The sequence below is a fragment of the Narcine bancroftii genome, chromosome 8 (assembly GCF_036971445.1).
Source record: "Narcine bancroftii isolate sNarBan1 chromosome 8, sNarBan1.hap1, whole genome shotgun sequence".
NCBI lineage: Eukaryota > Metazoa > Chordata > Chondrichthyes > Torpediniformes > Narcinidae > Narcine > Narcine bancroftii.
Window position 1 is genome coordinate 161,943,193 of NC_091476.1, and position 24,310 is coordinate 161,967,502.

Below are 24,310 nucleotides of genomic sequence, written 5' to 3' on the forward strand. Positions count from 1 at the left end.
TGCTTCAGGACAATTATTTCAATATACTCCACAAAACGTTTATTAAAATAAATATTTCTCATCAATTTTTATAAAGGTTCATTCAAAGAAATAAAAATTCCACTTACTAGAGTCACCCCAGAAAGGACTTCCAGGAGGGAGATCAAGTTATGTCCATCTCTTAGATCTTCATAAAGATCATTTATATGTTTCCGTACCTAAAAGAAGAGAAATAGTAAAATGACTTCATAGAATAATAAATGAAGCCTTGACATATTCCAGTATATTTAGATGACTTCTTCCTTTTTTTGAGACCTGCAATTCATTATTTGTATGCTTCTACACACTTCAGCTCCCCAGCACCTAGCAAAAAGTCCAAGTGAAAAAATCATGAGCTGGAACAATTATTTAATTCTAACTTTGGATTGAATTTCATCTACTTCTAAACATCATTGTGCATCCATATCTGAGCAGTTACAGCAAGATCAATAGCTAACAGTAAGAAAAATGTCTTGTCAATTTTTGCCTTCCTAAACCAAGATGAATTAAACTGAATCAGGTGGAGAAACACAAAAGCTGCAGATGCTGGAATCTTGAGCAAACAATGAATTGCTGGAGACACCCAGCAGGTCAGTCAGTATCAATGGGTACAAACAGTCAGTTAACGATGAGTTGAAACCCTTTGTCAAGACTAAGATAGATAGGTGAAATTGCATATATAAAAGAAGTTGTGGGAGAGGCCCTGAGGTTATAGGGTATAGCATTTAAGGTGTAGGAAGTGGAGAGACAGGTAAAGGGTGAAGCCATTAGTAGGAAAGGGGTTAAGGAAAAAAAAGTTAGAGCAAAAAAATAAGTACAGGAGTAGGTTAAAAAAAAAGATGAAAAAGTTGAATCTGACTGGGGTGGGAGTTACCCAAAATTAGAAATTAAAATTACAAAAAAATAAATTATCGGAGAATATGATGTGTTCTTCCTCAAATAATCCTCTGCTTACCACCACTCCTGTTGAGACCAACTCAAATCATGTACTTAGATTTGGCATGCTTCGGTGACATAAGCCCAAATAACCAAATCACAAACAAAAAGATTGCCAACAGATGGAGAAAAATTATTTAACCATAGACACACAAAATGTACGTCAGCAAAGAAAATCTCAAAGAATGTAGCAGCAATCTGTTGCATTATAGTGTTTTGATCCTTTATAACTAATTAATTTGTTAAAGCCAACATTAGCAATTGACTGATGAAAAGCTTTTCCAAAAATAAAATGTGTTCCATTAAACTGTGTTCTTTTCCATTGCAGTTTTTATTTGTATTTGAAAGGATTCTCAATATCCTTATTAAAAAGTATACAGATAAGCGTATACAGAGCCGTTGTCATACCCACACTCCTGTTCGGCTCCGAATCATGGGTCCTCTACCGGCACCACCTACGGCTCCTAGAACGCTTCCACCAGCGTTGTCTCCGCTCCATCCTCAACATCCATTGGAGCGCTTACACCCCTAACGTCGAAGTACTCGAGATGGCAGAGGTCGACAGCATCGAGTCCACGCTGCTGAAGATCCAGCTGCGCTGGATGGGTCACGTCTCCAGAATGGAGGACCATCGCCTTCCCAAGATCGTATTATATGGCGAGCTCTCCACTGGCCACCGTGACAGAGGTGCACCAAAGAAAAGGTACAAGGACTGCCTAAAGAAATCTCTTGGTGCCTGCCACATTGACCACCGCCAGTGGGCTGATCTCGCCTCAAACCGTGCATCTTGGCGCCTCACAGTTTGGCGGGCAGCAACCTCCTTTGAAGAAGACCGCAGAGCCCACCTCACTGACAAAAGGCAAAGGAGGGAAAACCCAACACCCAACCCCAACCAACCAATTTTCCCTTGCAACCGCTGCAATCGTGTCTGCCTGTCCCGCATCGGACTTGTCAGCCACAAACGAGCCTGCAGCTGACGTGGACTTTTTACCCCCTCCATAAATCTTCGTCCGCGAAGCCAAGCCAAAGATTAAAAAGTCAACATTTAAGGCTAATGCTTTTATTTATCCTAACGTTCCTATACGCTGATTTTTTAAAAATATAATCATACTTAATTTACATTATCAACCAAGTTAAAACTTTTACAACCAGTTTCTAGATCTTCAATGGAATAAAGTCATACTGGCCTAGATGTCTGGTTATAAAAAATGGGACAGGACAAATCATAGGAAATCTTTAAACAAGTGATTCCACAAGTTATAAAAGAAATATGGCAAAAATTTCATTGGTGATGTAAATTGGAATGAGTTTAATCTATATATGACAAATTGTAATTCTATGAAAACATTTTTTAAAGTAAATAAAATTTGGCTGAGAACATGAAATGTTAAATATTACCTCAACAGAAATACTAGAAATTCCTTTAAAAATATGAATAATATAGCTATTCCAGATTTTTGAAGGCTTTTGATAAAATTCCACACAGAAGCCTTCCAACTAAAATCCACAAGAATTTAGAGAGCATCGTCCCAAAATCAGAAAATTCTCTTGCTAATGTAGATTCATGTGGCTGCTGCTTGAGGGGCACCAAAGCTGAGAGGGATACTATCATTTAATATTCATTCTGGGAAGCCTAAATTGGTGTCAAAAAATAGAAATACAGAATAACTTCTACTCCGATCTGGATGTGCTCTAATTTGTTGAGAAATCTAACTCGAATCAACAAAATAGTTTCAGAACCAAATCTAAAAATTGTTTTATCTACCTTTTATTTAGAAATAAAAAAAGTGCTTTATACTTGGGCAACAGTGCAGCACATCATTAGTGCATAGTCTAAAACATGAATACCAAAATGTAGGTTGTCACTGCAGTTCTTGCCTGGTCCCTCGGTGCAGGCAAAAGATCTCACACCATTGTATCATGGTCAATATTTATCTTTTAATCAGCATATCTAATAAAAAAACTGATGATCATCGTAGTGTCCTTTTTGTAGGCTTACTATATGCATATTGTTTGTTAAGTTTTTTAGATCACATTCCAGCAGTTTGTAAACCATCCCAAAAGAGTTGCAAAGTATATTATTTTTGCTATAAAGTACAAATTGCAAAAGTTGCCTCATCTCTATTATTCTTTTTACAAAATACATCCCAGAGCCAATGGTTAATCATATTAATATGTAACAGCAATACTTCTAAAGTTTTCTTGCTTCCACTTGTTCTAAACTGCAAGTGTTGAATGGTTTAAAAATATATCAACAATCTACCTTATTTGCAAAGTCTTATGAAATGAAAACAATTGTTCTTTGAGGTCCAAGACAAGATATGAATGAGGACAAAGATATAAAAATAAAGAGTGCATGCAGATTTCTCATAAAGCTAGCAATTAATCAAATAATTAACTCTAGATTAAATGTTTTATTCTTTAAAAAGGAAAATAATACTTTAAGTTAAAATATTCAAATTACCCTGCTGTCTGCAGTTTCCAGGTTCTGTCATAATGAAAGCTAATCAAATTATTTGGGAATCTAAAGAACTGTTAATATCATTAAATATTTTGATTGTCCATTAAACAAGAGAAATAACTAAAATTGAAAAAGAAAACACTCACCAAAGTCTATACATTTTTTTTATACACAGGGAGGATCAAAAGAATATCAAGACCCAAATAGAAAATGACAAATATTGTTGATATGGAAATTAAACTGCAGAAATGTGTTTGTTCTCAAATATCTTAAGTTCAGAGATAAGAGTAACATGATAACTGTACAGAACAGTCATCATTCTACCAACCTTCCAGATTGTTTCAGAAGTCCTTGAAAATATATCCCAAACATACAAAGGAGATTTAGTCCATGAAAGGCCATATTGAAAAAAACAAGGCTCTCCATTTCCACTGCAACACAGAATCCTGAGATGAATTCAGTTCAATGAAATTTCATCGCAGGAACATAACAAACAAAGTACTTGTTCTCAATAGGATTGTACATATTGAAAATATCAGTTTCATGTGAACTGCTACTGTCCAAGATTGTCTATGATTAAATGTTAACAATATGAAACACAGGTAGGAATAGGTCAATGTAGCTATTGTTTATCATGCCCTTAATCTACCTATTCTCTGAATCCAGTCTTAATTTTTTTTTCACACTATGAACCATACTGACCAAAATACACACAAACATTTCCCTCTTGCATATACACAGTGTCATTTTCTCCCTTTAATTTTGAGGGGAAAAACTTCAATAAGTTTAGAAATATAAAATACTAATTAAACAAAAGGACAAATAAATAATTGCTGTACATTTTGCCAACAAAACTATTTTGCAGCATATTTGAGGGGGATTTCAGCTGTATTTTGCACAAGCTCTGCAATGCTGGAATCTGCAAAGCAAAAGATCACTGACTGTGAATGTGGGTGGCTCAAAGTAAGCCACAAAGAATTATTCAATTTGGATGAGTGATTCAAGGCAAGTCAGTTCAAAGTGATGTGACTTGATTATCAAGACTTGATTATTAAAATAAAGGGCTCAACCCTGAAATGTCAATCGCCTTTTACTTTCTATGGATGCTGCATGAACTGCTGAGTTTCTCCTGCACTTTTGTGTACTGCACTAGACCACAGCATCTGCAGGTTTTCTTGGCTTAAAAGTAATTCTGCAAATTTTCTAGATTTATATAGTTCAGCACAACATTGTGGGCCAAAGGACCTGTTCTAAGTTTCTATCTTTTAAAACAAGGGACAATTTCTGAAGGAGTTTGAGATGAAAATCATGATACTTTGGTACTTTATTTTTTCATAAATTAAACATATGGTAGTTTGTGTCTTCGTTTGCATTTCATTTAAAAATATAGGCACAATATGTGCGACAATTTGTGCTTGCAAGAAAATTAAAATGCTTACTCCAAGAATGAGTCAAGCCAGCTGGTTACGTTACAACGTGTTTGATAGGGTGGTGAGTTGGCTGCTGGCAAGGCTAGAGGATGACTCACATACGAATTACAGAAAATGGTTATTGATGAGACAAGTAAGGAGTACCAACAACCTGGACAATGCAAGGCAAACTTGCTCCAACTGAGCAGCACCAAGTCTCTCCTTGGAAATGAAGCAATTCAGCTGCTGAAAACTTAGTACAAAAATTAATTTGTTTGAGTGCAACTTGGTTGCTACAGGAGGGTGAGGGCAATCATTTAAACTGATTTGATCAATTCAGCACACAGCTTGCTCTTGTGGTGAATCAGAAAATTTGGCAAGATGAATGGTGTTTCACAAGAGACAAAATATCATAACCTTTTAAAAGGAAATTCTTTTCATTTCTGTGCAATACACAAAACTGCTGGAGAAACTCAGGAGGTTATGCAGCATCTATAGGAAGCAAAGGAATAAAACCAATGTTTTGGGCCTGAGCCCAGATTAATTTCAGATAGGTTTAATTTTAAAGCATGGATTACAATTTTACATATATAAAATATTTACAGTTAAAAATATTATCTTTTTCCACAGAGAAAACTACTGTTAAAAGGAGAAAGTGAATTGAAAATAACTTAATTATGGGCTATTAAATTTACCACTGTGTCGTTCTGCCTGAAATTAAAACACTTAAAAGTTTAGTGAAACAAGTACTTCCACTCCATCAGATGTTGCACATTGATGCCAATTTCCTCACAGATTCCAGTCTGGAACCTCTCAGCTGAAATCTATCTGCTTATACACTGATGAATTGTGTCAATCTCATATTCAAATTAAAGTTATCATTCAGTACACAAGGTGGCACTCCATTTGCACAGGTTCATTAGACCAGATATATCTCTGTGGCGGCTCACCACGAGGCAGGTGAACCAGCCCCACTTGTAAGCCATGCGACGGGGCAACCGGCCAAAATGGCGCCGTCAGAGGTTTCCCTTCCTTCCAGCAAAGGGCTCAGAAGCCCGCGCTGGGGGAACCACGTGACACCTGGCTGATGTCAGTGCTCTCCAGGGTAGCTCTCAGCCAGGTCCGGGCTGGGAGTAAAAGTGCAGCCCAGCAGCCTGCAATAAACCAGTCTGCTCACTGAGCTCAACCCGTCTGGTTGTGTGTGTTATTGCAGGCGCAGTGTAGACGCCGCTACAATTGGTGACCCCGAATGGTTCAAACGTCTTTGAATCCATCATGAGCAAGCCTGGGATCAGCGCTATAGCTGTAAAACTGCCTGAATTCTGGGTTCAGGAGCCGGAGACCTGGTTCGGCCATGTGGAGGCCCAATTTCACCTCCACCAGATTTCGTCCGACACGACCAAATTCTACCACCAGCGCTGGGAAGCCAAGGCTCGGAAGTGTCGTCAGCCCTACTCGTTCCAGGGAAACGACCAGCCCGACCGCTGTTAATGGCTGCGGCGACTGTCCAAGGACACAGCCTCCTCTACCTGCGGGACTCAGTCAGTGGCCGGCGGTTCCTCATTGGCACTGGAGCCCAGATCAGCATCATCCCGGCAACGGCTGTCGAGTCCAGGAACCGACCTCGTGGATCTCCCCTCCGTGCAGCCAATGCAACAGCAATCCGGACTTATGGAGGCAAGACAGTCCACTTCCAGATCGGCCAACGGAATTTCGCGTGGAGGTTCGCAGTCTCGGCCATCCCAACTGCCATCCTGGGTGCAGTCTTCCTCCCCACACATGGGCTTCTGGTGGACATTCGAGGTAGGCACCTGGTGAACGCCCGTACCTTCCAGGCCGTTCACCTCAATGCCTCCCGCTTGGAGCAACTGCACGATCAGCTTGCCCAGAGACGAGTTCCAGCGAATCCTGAACGAGTTCCCGACACTCCTCAAGACACAGTTCTCCGCTGTCTTGCCACTCCACAGGGTGTTCCAATACATCCACACCCAGGGCCCACCGGTTCACGCCAAGGCACGCCGGCTTCCACCTGACAAGCTCCAGGTAGAGAAGGAGTAGTTTTCGCACGTGTTGGAGCTGGGGATCATTCTATGGTACGACAGCCCATGGGCCTCGCCGCTCCATCTGGTCCCAAAAGCCTCTGGTGGCTGGCGTCCCTGCGGAGACTATCAACGCCTCAACGAGGCAACAGTTCCTGACCGTTACCCCATCTCTCACATCCATGACTTTATGGCCAAACTGCACAGTGCAAAGGTCTTCTCCAAGGTTGACCTGGTGCGCGGATATCACCAGATCCCGGTGCACCCTGAGGACATACCCAAGGCGGCCATCATCACCCCCTTTGGCTTGTTCGAATTCCTGCGCATGCCATTCGGGCTCAAGAACGCCGCTCAGACCTTCCAGCGCCTCATGGACTCTGAGGGCAGGGACTTGGATTTTGTCTTTATTTATTTGGACGACAAAGACCAGCAAAGACCAGGCGCAACACAAGGCCCACCTATGTGCCCTTTTCTCCTGGCTGGCCGACTTTGGCCTTACCATCAACCTGGCCAAGTGCCAGTTCAGGAAAGAGTCCATGCAGTTCCTGGGCCATACCATCATGGCCGAAGGAGCCAAGCCCGCCGCTGCGAAGGTCGCCTCTTTCAGGGAGTTCCCACGCCCGGACAGCCTCAAGGGGCTGCAGGAGTTCATGGGTTTGGTCAACTTTTACAACCGCTTCATCCCGGGAGCTGCACGCATCATACAGCTGCTGTTCGCTCTCATCACAGCCAAGCACAAGATGGTTGCTTGGAACCCAGAAGCCTGCACTGCATTCGAGGTCACCAAGGATGTCCTCGCGAAGGCCGCCATGCTCGCCCTCCTGCACACTGACCTCCATATGGCACTCTCTGTCGATGCCTCTGCCATAGCCATCGATGCCGTCCTGGAGCAGCAGGTGAATGGACATTGGAAGCCGCTGGCATTCTTCAGTCGCTGGCTCTGCCCGTCGGAGCGCAAGTATAGTGCCTTCGACAGAGAGTTACTGGGCATGTACCTGGCAGTGCGGAATTTCCACTATTTTTTGGAGGGGAGCACTTTTACTATTTTCACCGACCACAAACCCCTCACTCAGGCGCTCGCGATGGCAAAGGATCCCTGGTCGGCCCACTAGCACCGTCACCTCTCCTTCATGTCGGATTTTACCACCGACATTCGGCACAAGGCGGGGAAGGACAATGTGGTTGCCGATTCACTCTTGCGACTGGCCATCTGCACGCTGACGCCTGGCCTCGACTTTGACCAGCTTGCCCAGGACCAGGAATCTGATGAGGAGACGAGGGCCTTCAAGACCATCATTGCAGGCCTGTGGTTATGAGACCTTCCGACTCCAAGCAGTGAAGCCGCCATCCTGTGCGATATCTCCTTGGGCACCCCGCAGCCAGTGGTTCCCCAGCAGTGGCGCAGCCAGGTCTTCCGTCACATCCATGACCTTTCACATCTGTCCATCAGGTCCACGGTCCGGATGGTGGCAGAACAGTTCGTATGGCATGGGCTGTGGAAGCAGATTGTGGGCTGGTCCAAAACATGAACCCATTGCCAGGTGTCCAAGGTGCAGAGGCAAACCAAGGTGCCCGTACAGGAGTTCGAGCACGTCCGGGAACGGTTCAGCCACATTCACCTGGACATCGTCGGGCCCTTACCCATTTCCCGGGTCAACCGTTACCTGTTTACGGTGGTGGATCACACCACTCGCTGGCTTGAGGCGATCCCGATGCCAGACGCCTCCACTGACTCCTGCTCCCGAGCACTGTTGCATGGCTGGGTCACCCGGTTCGGCGTCCTGGGTCACCTCACCAGCGATCGGGGTGCCCAATTCATATCTGCGCTCTGGGCACAGCTCGCCAACAGGTTGGGGATCCAGCTACACCGCACCACGGCCTACCACCCACAGACCAATGGACTGGATGAACGTCTGCACCACCACCTTAGCTCATGGCCCACCTGACTGGACGGAAGAACTGCCTTGGGTGCTCCTGGGCATCCACTCCACTCCCAAGGAAGATCTGCAGGTGTCATCAGTTGAGCTGATCTACGGTGAACCGCTGGCACTACCTAGTGAGTTCGTCAATGCACCTCAATCCCTAGCGGTCACTGCACGAACTACTTCCTCACCTCACCTCAGGGCACACTTGGACTTGTTCGAATCCCCACCACCACCAAGGCACACATTCCCGGCGAACTGCTTTCCACGGAGTATGTTTTCGTTCGGCAGGGCCCGACCGCAGCATCTCTGCAGCGACCATACGAGGGGGTGTACAGGGTTGTGCACCGTTCTGGCTCGACTTCACGCTAGACAATCGCGGCAGGCGGGAGCTGTTTACCATGGACAGGATGAAGCCAGCGCACCTCGATCCCACCGAGCCGGTGGTTGATACCCAGCCCAAGAAGCGAGGCCACCTGGCGAAAAATGACATTGGCGCCGGTTCTGGGAGGGGGGGGGGCTGTGTGGCGGCTCACCACAAGGCAGGTGAACCAGCCCCGCTTGTAAGCCACGCGGCGGGGCAGCCAGCCAAAATGGCGCCGTCGGGGGTTTCCCTTCCTTCCACCACGGGGCTCAGAAACCCGCACTGGGGGACCAAGTGACGCCCGGGTGACGTCAGCGCCCTTCAGCACAGTTCTCTGCCAAGTCTGGGCTGGGAATATAAGTGCAGCCCAGCAGCCTGCAATAATTCTGCTCGGTGTTATTGCAGGAGCAGTGTAGCCGCCGCTACATCTCCTAGATTTTTCAATTTATCATTATTGAACACAGTTGGTCTTTTCAGCATCTATAGGAGACAAAGATTTATTGCAGATGTTTCCAGCCAAAGCCTTTCTTTAAAGAAAAATAAGAAAAGGCAGAAGAGGATGTATCAGAATGTCTCAGAATTCAAACAATGGGGGAGGAATCCAGACCAACAAAAGGCATTAATTGAATATGATAAGAGACTAGGTAGAATGTATCAAGTCTGTGCAAAAGGAGACAGGGAATGGAAGGGGAGAGGTTTAACGAAAGCCAGTGAAGTCAATATAAATGCCGTCCGGTTGGAGTGTCCAGTTGGAAGATGAAGTGTTGTTCCTCCAATTTACAGGTGGTCTCAGTCTGGCAGTACATGAGACCATGGAGAGACATGACAGCAAGGGAATGGGATGGAGAAATGAAATGGGTGGCCACTGGGAGATGCCCACTATTGTGGTGGTCAGAGCCGAGATGCTCAACAAAGTGATCTCCCATTCTGTGTAATTACAAGCTCATGTTTCATTTAGTGTGAATATCTCTTTCAGGAATAATACCAGCTGCAACCATTCACAGTTGTGGAGATACTGGGTGGCAACAACTAGTATAGACTGGACACTCGACTTCCAACATACACGAGTTACGTCCACCGCACATACGACCACATTAAAAAAAAATCTTTATTACAACTACTGCATAAGTACATATTTTGTATTAAAAGTAATGTATATAGTGATCCTCGTGCCCAGCGGCACCCCGAAGTCCCTGCTACCTGTTCCCCACAGCAGCCCAAAGTCCCCACTCCCCGTCAGCAGTCCAAGGTCCGCACTCTCCTGCGGCAGCTCAATGTCCCCTTTACCAGTGGTAGCCCGAGGTCCCCATTCCCTGCAGCAGCCCGAGGTCCCTGTTTCCCCCTGGCAGCTTGAGGTCCCCATTCCCCATGGCAGCTCGAGGTCCCCACTTCCCTGCAGCAGCCTGAGGTCCCCGTTATCCCATGGCAGCCCGAGGTCCCCACTCCCTGATATGACCAACCCGAGTTACAACCAATCCTTCGGTCCCCACTAGTTATAAGTCATGGACTGCCTGTAGTACAAAGGAGCACTCAGGTTGTAATGAACTGCCAAAGACTTTACCTCCTTTATTGGACCAAAGTTCTGGTCTAAAACCCAGTGTAAAGATCCTGATAAGAGTTTATAGTGGGGCAGAACAAAGATCTTGATCTTACTGAAGTGAGAGATAAAGCTCTCTCTAATGATGAAATTAAGAAAGTGCCAGTTGGGTATTATTTCAAGGAACAGTACGTTAATGAGAATGTACAGTTGAATTTGTTAGATTATGTTTCAAAGTTTAAAGATCATTTGCAGAAAGTCTGTAAATTAGCTCAAGAGAATTTGAAAACAACTCACAGCAAAGTGAAGGTCTAGAATGATAAAAAGGCTAGGTTGAGAACTTTTAAACCGGTGTGGGGGGGGGGGGGGGGGGGGGCGGAGATAAAGTGTTAATCCTTTTCCCAACAAATTCCAATCCCCTTAGGGGTAAATTTTCAGGCCCGTATGAGATAGAATCAAATGTGAATTAAGTCAACTATGTAGTTAGAATACCCAATTGGAGACGTAAAGCACAATGTTGCCATGTCAACATGTTAAACCTTATTTTGAGAACTTGGCTTTTAGCAAAGAACAGCCTTCAATGGTTCTATTGGTTGTTGATAGAACGAAGGAGTCTAGGGACCATCAGATGGTATAAGCTGCCTCTTATGAAGATCACTTCAAACAAAGCATTGTCCCAATTCATCTGTCTAATTTGATTGTTTTGCAGAATTTGGATGCTAACTTGGCTCATCTCCAGCCCTAGAAACGGAGAAAATGAAACAGCTACTTTTAAAATGTACGCACCTGTTTCCAGACATGCCTAAGAGAACCCCAATAACTTGTCATGATGTTGATGTTGGAGATGCAAAACCTATCAAACAACATGTTGAAAAGTGCAAAGTGATATTATTAGACATTCCACCTCAGATTGTGTCCTGGTGCTTAAAACAGATGGGACAGTAAGATTTTGACTGATTATAGAAAAATTAATTGCAGTAATAAAGACAGTTGCTTATCCTATTCATAGGGTGGATGATTGTATGGACAAGGTTGGAAAAGCTAGGTTTCTTACAAAGGTGGACTTATTGAAAGGTTACTGGTGTGTTCCCTTAACAGACAGAGGTAGGGAAATTTCTGCATTTGTGACCTCGTAAGGATTATACGAATACAATGTTTTATCACTTGGAATGAAAAATGTTCCAAAGGATGAGTAATTCTGTGATTCAATGTTTACAGCAGTAGTTCTCAACCTTTTTTGCCCTAGGCCCCACTTTAATTTTTCAAAAAAAAAGTACATCCCACCATTAGCAGAAAAAAGTTATATATTCAAAAGAAGTTTTAATTAAATCATTTACTGCGTTTATTTCAATGCAATTAAAGTCTGGAATACACTGGAACATACATTTAATATTCAACTACTACTTCAACATGTCAACCATCTCAAACACACATTCAACAACTGTTGTCATTTCAGTTAGGACCTTGCCCCTCATGCTGGCTGCAGACTTTTGATTCGTTGAACTAATTTTGTTAGTTTCAACCTTAAATCTACACATTTGTAATTTCCAGTCAGTTTCTCTTAGCTTGTAGCAAATTACTAACAATACTGAAGCCACATTCTACTAAATAAGTGCATCAACAGTTCCCTTGCTAAAGTAGTCGAGTTTGGGTATTTCTTTTCAATCTCGTTAAGACAGCCACTTCACGGTCCTTTCACCTTGAACAGAGTTTTCACAGATTCATCATGTTGCAACTCAGATAACTCCTCTTGAACTTCAGATTAGTCCACCAGGAATAGCTGAGTTAACCAAGAGGGAATATCCATCATTGAATTCGGTAACCAACATTTTCAAATGGTCAAACCAACTTTTTAAATTATTTCCCACACCCCACCTTGAGATCTATGGTTTAGACCATACAAATGCTTATATTGAGGATTTGGTTATGGGGACTGACACCTAGGAAGCACATATCTCTGATTTAGAGCAATTGTTTGACAAACTTCCAAAAGCAAACTTTACTGTTAATTTAGCTAAAAGTTAATTTAGCCATGCTACTGTGACTTATCTTGGTTATGTTGTTGGTCAAGGCAAGTTGGCACCTGTTCAGACGATTTCTGAGTTTCCTCTTCCCATGGGTAAGAAAGCTATTAAGAGGATTTTGAAAATGGTTGGGTATTATTGAAAGTTCTGTAAAGATTTTGCTGATATTGGCCTTCCTTTCACTAACCTTCTGAAGATGGGTGAAAAGTCTGTTTGGACAGAACTTTTTCAGGAAGCATTTGACAAGGTGAAAGCCATTTTATGTCACCTGACTTTGAGAAGCCATTTTTTTTAAGCAGTACATCCTAGTGATGAAGCTGTGTGAACAGTGTTATTATAAAAGAAAGACTGTGATGATATTGACAATCCAGTGGCTCACTTATCCAAGAAATTCAATGAACGTCAAAAGAATTATTCTACCATAGAGAAAGAATTATTGTCACTGGTACTGGCTTTGCACATTTCGATGTTTACATCTGCACACCTCAGGAACCACTCGTTGTGTATACTGAACATAATCCCTTCGTGTTCTTGAGTAAAATGAAAAACAAAAATAGATGATTATTAAACTGGAGTCTAATTCTGCAGAAATATGATTTAATGATAACTCATATTGGAGGCAAAGATAATGCAATTGTTCATTGCCTTTCAAGATGTTAAGTTTGCAATGTTTAGTAGCAAAATTAAACTTATTATTTGTATTCGCTGCTGAAAAATGTTATATTTTTCTGTATTATATTATGTATCTGGTTGACTATTTTGAGATCTGTGTGCCCGATGGAGATGTGGGGGAGCTGGCTGATGGAGGACCTCAGTTTTCTTCAGGCTGACTTCCAGGCCAATAGCGCCTTTGGAAGACTACACAAAAGAGTCTGGAAAAACAACCACCTGAAGAAACACACAAAGATCAGCGTGTACAGAGCCATTGTCATACCCACGCTCCTGTTCGGCTCCGAATCATGGGTCCTCTACTGGCATCACCTACGACTCCTAGAACGCTTCCATCAGCGCTGTCTCTGCTCCATCCTCAACATTCATTGGAATGATTTCATCACCAACATCGAAGTACTCGAGCTGGCAGAATCTGCAAGCATCGAATCCATGCTGCTGAAGACCCAACTGCGCTGGATGGGTCACGTCTCCAGAATGGAGGACCATCGCCTTCCCAAGATCGTGTTCTATGGCGAGCTCTCCACTGGCCACCAAGACAGAGGTGCACCAAAGAAGAGGTACAAGGACTGCATAAAGAAATCTCTTGGTGCCTGCCCCATTGACCACCGCCAGTGGGCTGATCTCGCCTCCAACCGTGCATCTTAGCGCCTCACAGTTCGGCGGGCAGCAACCTCCTTTGAAGAAGACCACAGAGCCCACCTCACTGACAAAAGACAAAGGAGGAAAAACCCAACACCCTACCCCAACCAACCAATTTTCCCTTGCAACTGCTGCAACCATGCCTGCCTGTCCCGCATTGGACTTGTCAGTCACCAACAAGCCTGCAGCAGACGTGGACATACCCCTCCATAAATCTTCGTCCGCGAAGCCAACCCAAAGAAAAAAATATATTTATTATGTATCAATAGTGAATGTATTATTTCAAACATTGTACATTGCAGTTAAAATTTTGCTCTTACAGATCACATTCTTCTTTGTTGGGGGAGGTATTACGAGCTAACGTTTAATTCAGTGCAACCACTCACAACTGTGGAGACGATGGATGGCAAAAATTAGTACAGATTGGACCCAAATTCGCTAATATGGAAAGTAGAAAAACATTTGCTGCCTTTTCCAGGGACATAGGTGGTGAGAAAGTTACGTGAATGGGACACTGAAGGAAACGGCATTCATTATTGATCACCACCCATTTCATGTGACATAGAGATGGAGTGTATCTGTGTGAAATGGACAATTCAGCTGATTCTCCCTGTCAGGGGAATTATTGAATCACCGTGACCAAAGGAAAGGTCACTTTGATTAACCTGTATCTGTGTATTGGAAGCATCATTGAAGTCACTCATTTCATTTCCCCTATGCAAGGAAAAGGAAGTTGTAACAACTGTTCATATGAAAGGTTATTTTCTCTGGAAGAAACTTGACAAGGGTTTGTGAGTTTTTGGCAGTCCAGTCACTCAGTCTCTCCCACCTTCTTTGAGATTACTTCTGTGCATCAGTTTAAAAGCCTGTGTTTCGACAAGGGATTTCTAAGACTGAATTTTGGAAAGACTTTCAGAGATGTGCCTAAGCTCTAATGGTTGGGTATCTCACTCTCTCACCCACACAAACACAGCCACGTACATTCGCACATAGTTGGGGCTGATATGACTAATGTGTTGTATTATTAGTAGTCATTAATAAAAAATGTTTTAAAAAACAAATATAACATTGCCTCAGTGAATTTCTATTGCTGCTGGTCTGCGATGTAACAGCGTCTAGTCTCTCCGATGTCGAGCCCACCACGGCAGGAGCACCAAATGCAGTAGATGACACAGCCCCCCCCCCACCAGATTCACGTGAAATGCTGCTTCACTTGGAAGTGCTTTTTGGGGCCTTGAATGGTGCTGAGGCATAAGGTGTGGGCGCAAGTGGAGTATCTCCTGCAGTCACAGGGGTAGGTCTCAAGGGGAAGATTGGTGGGCAAGGAGGAGTGGACAAGGGAGTCACAAAGGGAGCAGTCTGCGGAAAGCGGAGAAGGGAGGAGAGGGGAATATTGGTCTAGTGGTGGAGTAGGTGGCAAGAATGTTGGAGGCTGTGTTGGATGCAGAGGCTAGTGGAGTGGTAGATGAGGTCAAGACAAATCCTGCCCTTGTTGTGCATAGTGGTGGAGGGGGTCCAGGGCAGATGTGCAGGTAATGGAGGATATGCGGATGAGTGCTGAGCTAATAGTGGTAGTGGGAAAGCACGTTGTTTGAAAAAGGATAATTTGGTTACAGATTGCTATGGAGACACTAAGTGGAAATTAGGAGGTTTGCTCAAGTGAATGAGCAAAACACCACATTTAATTGAATAAGAATTTCACACACAAGTATCTGGTCGACAACTTGGCAGAAGTCTGGGTACAGTGGTCTCTCTAATATCTCTGCTAGCAAAGTCAACGCATCCTGAGGTAATAGAAGGAAATGCTGGAACCAAATCATTATTTGAGAAATGAAACAAAAGTAAACCAAAGTGAATTAGTCACGATAAGGAAAACTAGCGAAGGATGAAATGTGCTTTAACAGCATTGTCTGTTGGAAATAAATGCTCCTTTTGTCACTTTGTTCTCCAAGATTATTTGAGGAAAGAGGAATAATCATTTTATAATTACAGAAAGGTAGTCGTGCCTATTCTAATTTTGCAACATTTATGGGGAAAAAAATATTTTTCATACCTTGAAATGTAAGCATTTCATGCACTGTTTTTTCTTCCTCCCTCCAGCCCAGCCCACCATCATCCAAACAAAAGGAATATCAGCACCAAGGCGGCACAGTTCGTGTAGCAGTTAGTGCAATGCTATTACAGTGCCAGCGACACAGGTTCAAATCCGATGCTGACTGTATGAAGTTTGTACGTTTTCCCCATGGCTGCGCGGGTTTCCTCCCACCTTTCAAAATGTAAAGGGGTTGTAGGCTAATTGGGATATTTGGGCTGCATGGGCCTATTTCCGTGCTGTATGTCTAAATTTAAATTTTAAAATGTAATTTTTTTTTAAAAAAACAGGGTACTGTAAGATAGCATAGTGGTACTATGAGTAGATATACTACCCTACATCCACAGAAATCCTGGTGACAAGAGGTGGAATCTCTACCTTGGATGCCATCGGTTGTTTGCATATTTTCTGTGACCACATGGATCTCCTTTCAGTTCTCCTGTTCCATTCCACATCTGAAAAATGTCTGGGTTGGTAAGTTTATTGGCCACAGTTAATTGGCCCTCATGTATATGTGGGTACTAGAATCTGGGGGAGTTGATGAAAATGTTGGGGGAGAGAAAATACAATTACTGTAGGATTAATGTAAATGGGTGGTTGATGCCGTCGATGACTCAGTGGCCTGAAGGACCTGTTTTTTTTGACAATAATAATCAGAGAACTGTTTCCTCAAATAGTGCAACTACATAAAAACAATCTCTACAAAAAATATTTTATTTCTACTTGTGCACTCATCAAAAGGAATGAAGGATGAGCAAAGGGACCCCAGGGTTGTGTAATTGTAATCACTTTCAATCAAGAGGAACTATAGTATATCTTTTGAACAACTATCTGCACAATGGCCAATCTTAATAAGCAAGTCCAGACCACAACAGTCCAGAATGGTACAAAATGTGACATCATTCAGAATCTGTCTCATTGCTGAAAATCTACAGGGCAAATTTTCAAACATTATCACCTCCTCTCAAAAATGGAGGTCACCCTTTCAGTTTGAGAATATAGAGATTTGGAGCTTGTGCTGTAACTCATTAATAACTTATTCACAGGCTCCATGAGAGAATAGGTTTTGTTCATAACATCTAAACAATGGCCCTGTGGAATATGCCTTTGTTGTCCAATATCCATGCAGGCAAAGGGATGGTCAATGCTTAGGGTGAAGACCGTACAGCTGCCCTGATGCAGGGACTTGATCCAAAACGTTAACTATCCCTTTGCCTCCACAAATTGTTCATGACCCGCTGTATTTCCCCAGCAATTGTCTTACTGCTCCATATTACAGCATCTGCAGTATCTTAACTCTCCATCTCCAAGATCTCTTCAGTCTTTTCCAATTTCTGAAGAAAAACAATTGATCTGAAACAGTTGGTCAGTTTTCCTCTCTGTATATGTAACTGGATCTGATGAATATTTCCCATATTTTACTTCTGTGATATTCATAAAATTTACAAATCCAGAATGGCTGGTATCACAAATAAGCCGTCTATCAAATGAGAAGCTGGAAAGACTCAGCCAGTCAGGTAGCATCTGTGGGTAGAAATGTTCAATCAATACTTCAGACAGAACTCTCTATTGGATCATGTCAAATGGTCCCAATGGAGGGTTCCAATCCAAAACTATGATTAAGCATTTTTTTTGATGGATACTGCCTGACTGGCTGACTTCCTCCAGCTTCACAGTTTGCTCCAGACTGCAGTTATTGTTTTTCAAATATTATATTACATTTATTATCATCTTTAATCACCCCAAGCAATAAGTAATATTTTTGTTTTGTCCTAAATAACTCATCATTCATCATTAGCCTCCAGCTCTCGAACACCCACATTCTGGGGCAGCTTTCTCTTGAAGAATGTCATAGCTCAGCTGTTTAAAGCTCACATTTTCAGCTGTGCTGAGCAGTTGTTGAGAAAATGGAAAGCTTTATCTATATATATATATATATATATATATATATATTAAAAAGAGCAACATTTTACATGGTGTTAAATGAAATTAAGTGAGATAAAAAGAAATACTTCAATAGCAATAAAAGTAACAACAAATAAAATGTCAACAAGTACAAAATAAATTATATTAAATACACTAAGATTTTCATCATATCAAAGAGCTGAAGTATCAATCCATTTAACTTCAAGTCATTCATCGCCTCTGTTGCCTTGCACAAGGCAATCAAAACCAATGAACAAACATCAGAACAATAAAGATTATTGAAGAGACAGAGATCATTGAAGAGGTTTTGAGATGAGTGCAAAGTAAATCAACTGGGGACTCATGAGCAGGACGTGGGAGTGATACCTCAACTTGAAACAAAACTCACATTGTGGCCAGGAGTATTAATATTAGATACAGTAGAAAAGAGGAAAGAATGCTTCAAACCAAAATGATTGAAACTATAGACTTGGAGCTATCTAACACCCCCCCCTTCACTTTGAACCAACTCGTCCACAATGGCCAAGTTGTCCATCCAAGGTAGTCCCAGATGTTTGTGCTTGACTAACATCCATCCAAATCTTTCCTTCTCAAGTACCTGTCTTTTAAATTTTGCAATTTTAACCTCCTCTACCACTTCCTCTGGCAGGTATTTCCGTTTATATACCAACCTCTGTGTGGAAAAAGTACCCCTCAGGCCTCTTGTAAATCTTTTCCCTTCTCCTCTCATTTTAGGCTCCAAATCAGAATTAAATTGTTTAAAATCTGGGTTTTTTTTGGTTTGAGAATTATGATGTTAGATTAAAAATTCTATTATGTCACTATTTTAAAAACGTTGTCTGTCCTACCAACCTACAAAGAAGAATATGTTAACCATGAGTTTGTTCATATTTCCTGACTGAATGTGTATACACATCTCAGTCATCCTGCACTGTTATTTCATTAAAAGTCACATTTTTGGTCAGCAGAACATCAGGTCCAAGTTGTTTGCCTTTTCTATCCAATTTATTTTAAGCGTAAATTTGTGTAATGTGTCCTTTTGAAGTGCACAAATGTATGAAGCAGCTACAGTGAAACATCCTATGATGAATTAACTATTTTAAATATTCACCTTTTCTACGCCCACCATCGTTTTATATACCTCTAAGATTTCCCTCCAGCCTCTCCTTACAACTTGAGGTTTTTCGTTCGGACTTGAGCCCTTCCAGGTGGGTGAAGAATATTCCACCCCCGAGAGCATATATGCCATTGTGGAGGATGACTCATGTACAGGATATGACAACCCCGGAATGTTGGTTTTGAGTGAACCTTCGTATAATTAACAGGGCATGTGCAAGATTGCATCAGAGCCTGCAAGAAGATAGCGGCCCTGTTGCAACTTTGTCGTCAAGGTAACAATTATAGACTGTCTGAAGAAGACCCAGATTTTAAGGTGAAAATTTTAAATTTCCGAGGACTGTCCCATACAACGGCATATACAGCAAGTCGCCACAGGATATAACAATATAAACTAATTGAGAACTGATGCAAATACCACACAATGCTACTAACGCATCATCTGTAGGTTAGTTGAATACTACTCATACAAGTTGAGATGTTGGAGTTGCTTGAATAATTACTTCACATTTTTGTTGCTTTCTTTTTTAAACTGAAGACTAGACTGCAAGCTGACAATATCACTAGCACTATATGTATGTTGTTGAAAAGGATTATGCACTTTATTATGCCATAATCAGTTAATTAAACGTAGGATGTTTCACTGTAGCTGCTTCATACATTTGAGCACTTCAAAAGGACACATTACACAAATTTACGCTTAAAATAAATTGGATAGAAAAGGCAAACAACTTGGACCTGATGTTCTGCTGACCAAAAATGTGACTTTTAATGAAATAACAGTGCAGGATGACTGAGATGTGTATACACATTCAGTCAGGAAATATGAACAAACTCATGGTTAACATATTCTTCTTTGTAGGTTGGTAGGACAGACAACGTTTTTAAAATAGTGACATAATAGAATTTTTAATCTAATATCATAATTCTCAAACCAGAAAAAACCCAGATTTTAAACAATTTAATTCTGATTTGTATTATACATTTGAAATGGTAATCATTTCATCTTTCTTTGGCTTGGCTTCGCGGACGAAGATTTATGGAGGGGGTAAAAAGTCCACGTCAGCTGCAGGCTCGTTTGTGGCTGACAAGTCCGATGCGGGACAGGCAGACACGGTTGCAGCGGTTGCAGGGGAAAATTGGTGGGTTGGGGTTGGGTGTTGGGTTTTTCCTCCTTTGCCTTTTGTCAGTGAGGTGGGCTCTGCGGTCTTCTTCAAAGGAGGTTGCTGCCCGCCTAACTGTGAGGCGCCAAGATGCACGGTTTGAGGCGAGATCAGCCCACTGGCGGTGGTCAATGTGGCAGGCACCAAGAGATTTCTTTAGGCAGTCCTTGTACCTTTTCTTTGGTGCACCTCTGTCACGGTGGCCAGTGGAGAGCTTGCCATAGAACACGATCTTGGGAAGGCGATGGTCCTCCATTCTGGAGACGTGACCCACCCAGCGCAGCTGGATCTTCAGCAGCGTGGACTCGATGCTGTCAACCTCTGCCATCTCGAGTACTTCGACGTTAGGGATGAAAGCGCTCCAATGAATGTTGAGGATGGAGCGGAGACAACGCTGGTGGAAGCGTTCTAGGAGCCGTAGGTGATGCCGGTAGAGGACCCATGATTCGGAGCCGAACAGGAGTGTGGGTATGACAACGGCTCTGTATACGCTCACCTTACAAAGCCGTCCTGTCCAGAGAAGAAACAAGCCTTCCGTCGCGCATGCAGCCATCTTCAGCACAAACTCCGGGAGATCCAAAATGAGTGGTGGACTAGCCTCGCCAAGCGAACCCAGCTCAGCTCAGCGCGACTTCAGGGGTTTCTACGAGGCTCTAAAGGCTGTGTACGGCCCCTCACCCCAAGTCCAAAGCCCGCTGCGCAGCTCAGACGGCAAAGTCCTCCTCAGCGACAAGATCTCCATCCTCAACCGATGGTCAGTACACTTCCAATCTCTTTTCAGTGCCAACCGCTCAGTCCAAGATTCCGCCCTGCTCCAGCTCCCTCAACAGTCCCTAAGGCTAGAGCTGGATGAGGTCCTCACCCAGGATGAGACATATAAGGCAATTGAACAACTGAAAAGTGGCAAAGCAGCAGGTATCGATGGAATCCCCCCCAGAGGTCTGGAAGGTTGGCGGCAAAACTCAGCATGTCAAACTGCATGAGTTTTTCAAGCTTAGTTGGGACCAAGGAAAACTGCTTCAGGACCTTCGTGATGCCACCATCATCACCCTGTACAAAAACAAAGGCGAGAAATCAGACTGCTCAAACTACAGGGGAATCACGCTGCTCTCCATTGCAGGCAAAATCTTCGCTAGGATTCTCCTAAATAGAATAATACCCAGTGTCGCCGAGAATATTCTCCCAGAATCACAGTGCGGCTTTCGCGCAAACAGAGGAACTACTGACATGGTCTTTGCCCTCAGACAGCTCCAAGAAAAGTGCAGAGAACAAAACAAAGGACTCTACATCACCTTTGTTGACCTCACCAAAGCCTTCGACACCGTGAGCAGGAAAGGGCTTTGGCAAATACTAGAGCGCATCGGATGCCCCCCAAAGTTCCTCAATATGATTATCCAACTGCACGAAAACCAACAAGGTCGGGTCAGATACAGCAATGAGCTCTCTGAACCCTTCTCCATTAACAATGGCGTGAAGCAAGGCTGTGTTCTCGCACCAACCCTCTTTTCAATCTTCTTCAGCATGATGCTGAACCAAGCCATGAAAGACCTCAACAATGAAGACGCTGTTTACATCTGGTACCGCACGGATGGCAGTCTCTTCAATCTGAGGCGCCTGCAAGCTCACACCAAGATACAAGAGAAACTTGTCCGTGAACTACTCTTTGCAGACGATGCCGCTTTAGTTGCCCATTCAGAGCCAGCTCTTCAGCGCTTGACGTCCTGTTTTGCGGAAACTGCCAAAATGTTTGGCCTGGAAGTCAGCCTGAAGAAAACTGAGGTCCTCCATCAGCCAGCTCACCACCATGACTACCAGCCCCCCCACATCTCCATCGGGCACACAAAACTCAAAACGGTCAACCAGTTTACCTATCTCGGCTGCACCATTTCATCAGATGCAAGGATCGACAACGAGATAGACAACAGACTCGCCAAGGCGCCTTTGGAAGACTACACAAAAGAGTCTGGAAAAACAACCAACTGAAAATCATTTCATCTATTGCTCCATCATATTACGGGTGTCACTTAGCCAGTTCTCAGACTCAAGAAATATTACAGTATACATTTATACCCACACTCAGGAAGCAGAAGCAAATTACTCTTGGAGTTGTGTGATAAAGGTAATCTATCCCTACTTTTCCTTCCTGACTGTCAGCAGTTTAAGCTGTAAATACATCATCTTCTTGCGTTACCTTTACAATCATTCCACCAGATGGGACTGCAGACAGCTGGTTTTAAATCTTTTTATAATCTTTTATAGCTGCAGACTGAAAATGACCACCAATTGCTCTTTTTTCCCCCATGTACCTTATTTTTGGCATCCATATTCTGTCCTTCAGCAACATTTTAAAACACAGCACCAGCTTCCACTAATATTAATAACACCAGGTTTCTCACTCTACCTTGAAGGAGGCTTCAGGCCCGAAACTTCCTATAGACACTGTGTGACCTGCTGAGCTTTTCCAGCATCACATGACTGCACCACTTCTTTTTAACCATTTTATTCTCCAAAATATCAGATTTTTTATTCAAGATCAGTTTTGGACAAATTGAAATTCGGCATACTGAGTCGACCAATGTAAACAGGACATCCGGTATGCTGGGTCCAATTAGTGATGCATTGATTACGTTCTTGCTTGCATGAAGGAATGTGAAGGAAACAAAAGATATTCTTCCAAATTACAACACTGATTTAAAAAGGTACAAACTTTGTGTTCAATTTACTAAAATTCGCTATCCTGATCAATGTATTATGATCTTGTATTTAAACAAAATTATTCATGTTTAATTAAAATATAATTAAGCATTATGTTCAGCACAGTAATAACTCTTCAGCCCATGTTGTTGTTCCAACCTATATAAAAGTAAAATGAATAAGAATAAAATAATACGTTAAAAAATACCCAAGTTTAAAATTCTAAAAGTCGAAGTTCTCTAAGTAACACATAAACCTTTGGTGAAGGTGAGAGCAAATGTTCAGCTAGCGGAGTGCCTTGGTTGTGCTTTGCTTGGAACAGCTGTTTGAATATAATTGTTTGAATCAGCAATGAAATCGCCCAGGAGCTGGTTGATGCCACTCATTGTTGGGGTGATTCTCTTAAATTGTCTCCTAATCCTTGCTTAATATGAGTCGGCATGGTCAGAGGCTTTATCTATAAACTTGGGGGAGGGGTGATTATAATATTATTATTCATCCTTTGAGCATCTCTGTGGAGGGGGAAGAACCTGCAGATGCAGTGATGGTTAAATATTTTCAAAGAGAATGACTGAAAATAAAGTAAAAATTTTTAAGGTTTATATACTCATGCTAGTGAAGTTAGTACAGTATAGTATTTTTCTCTTTTAAACTATGTGCTCTTAATGTAGGTGCATTAGTTAGGCACTGTAAGAGGAAGTCTCAAGCAACCAGAAAATACACTTATCCAGCATTTACCAATCCCCATAGGTGTCGGATACCAAGGGGTTTTACTGTATTTAAATTAAGTATTTTTAAATTGTAACGGAAAACTTAGGCACAAATGAACTGCTCTTTTTTGTTTATTGTTTCTGCTATAGTTTAATCTCTTTTCTCAAATTATTCCAAATCCAAGATCAAATTATAAAAATTTTTGGCATTCAACTGCACCAGAGACAAAAGGTGAAAGATTATTCAAAGTACTGCAGCTTACTGAAGGGGTTCATAAAAATAAAGTTGCACTGAGTGGGAATTTTCTGAAAGATACCAAAACTACATAAAGCCAAATTCTAAACCATAGTTCCCATGAGAGAGTATATGATTCTGGGCAAACAGGACAAACAATTCTAACTCTTGAATCAAAATGATAAATTGGTGGTGATCAGAGCAGAATCTAGATTAGGAACATGAATGAGAATACAGAATTCTATGTCAAATCAAGCACACCAGCAAAATTAAGAATGGGTTGACAATAAAAACAAAAAGTGCGACTCAGGCAGCACCTGTGGAATAAGAATGACAAAAAAAATTAATGCAGG

General features: G+C 42.5%; 1 protein-coding gene across 13 annotated transcripts in view; it reads right to left on the reverse strand.

Moving 5' to 3' along the window:
* macf1a (microtubule actin crosslinking factor 1a) overlaps positions 1 to 24,310 on the reverse strand; it is a 535,539-nt gene that overhangs the window by 289,551 nt on the left and 221,678 nt on the right. For all 13 annotated transcript variants that reach the window (XM_069895733.1, XM_069895734.1, XM_069895729.1 and 10 more), the window contains exon 3: positions 108 to 197. In XM_069895733.1, coding sequence (XP_069751834.1) covers positions 108 to 197 — 90 coding nt within the window. The remainder of the gene's footprint in view (positions 1 to 107; positions 198 to 24,310) is intronic.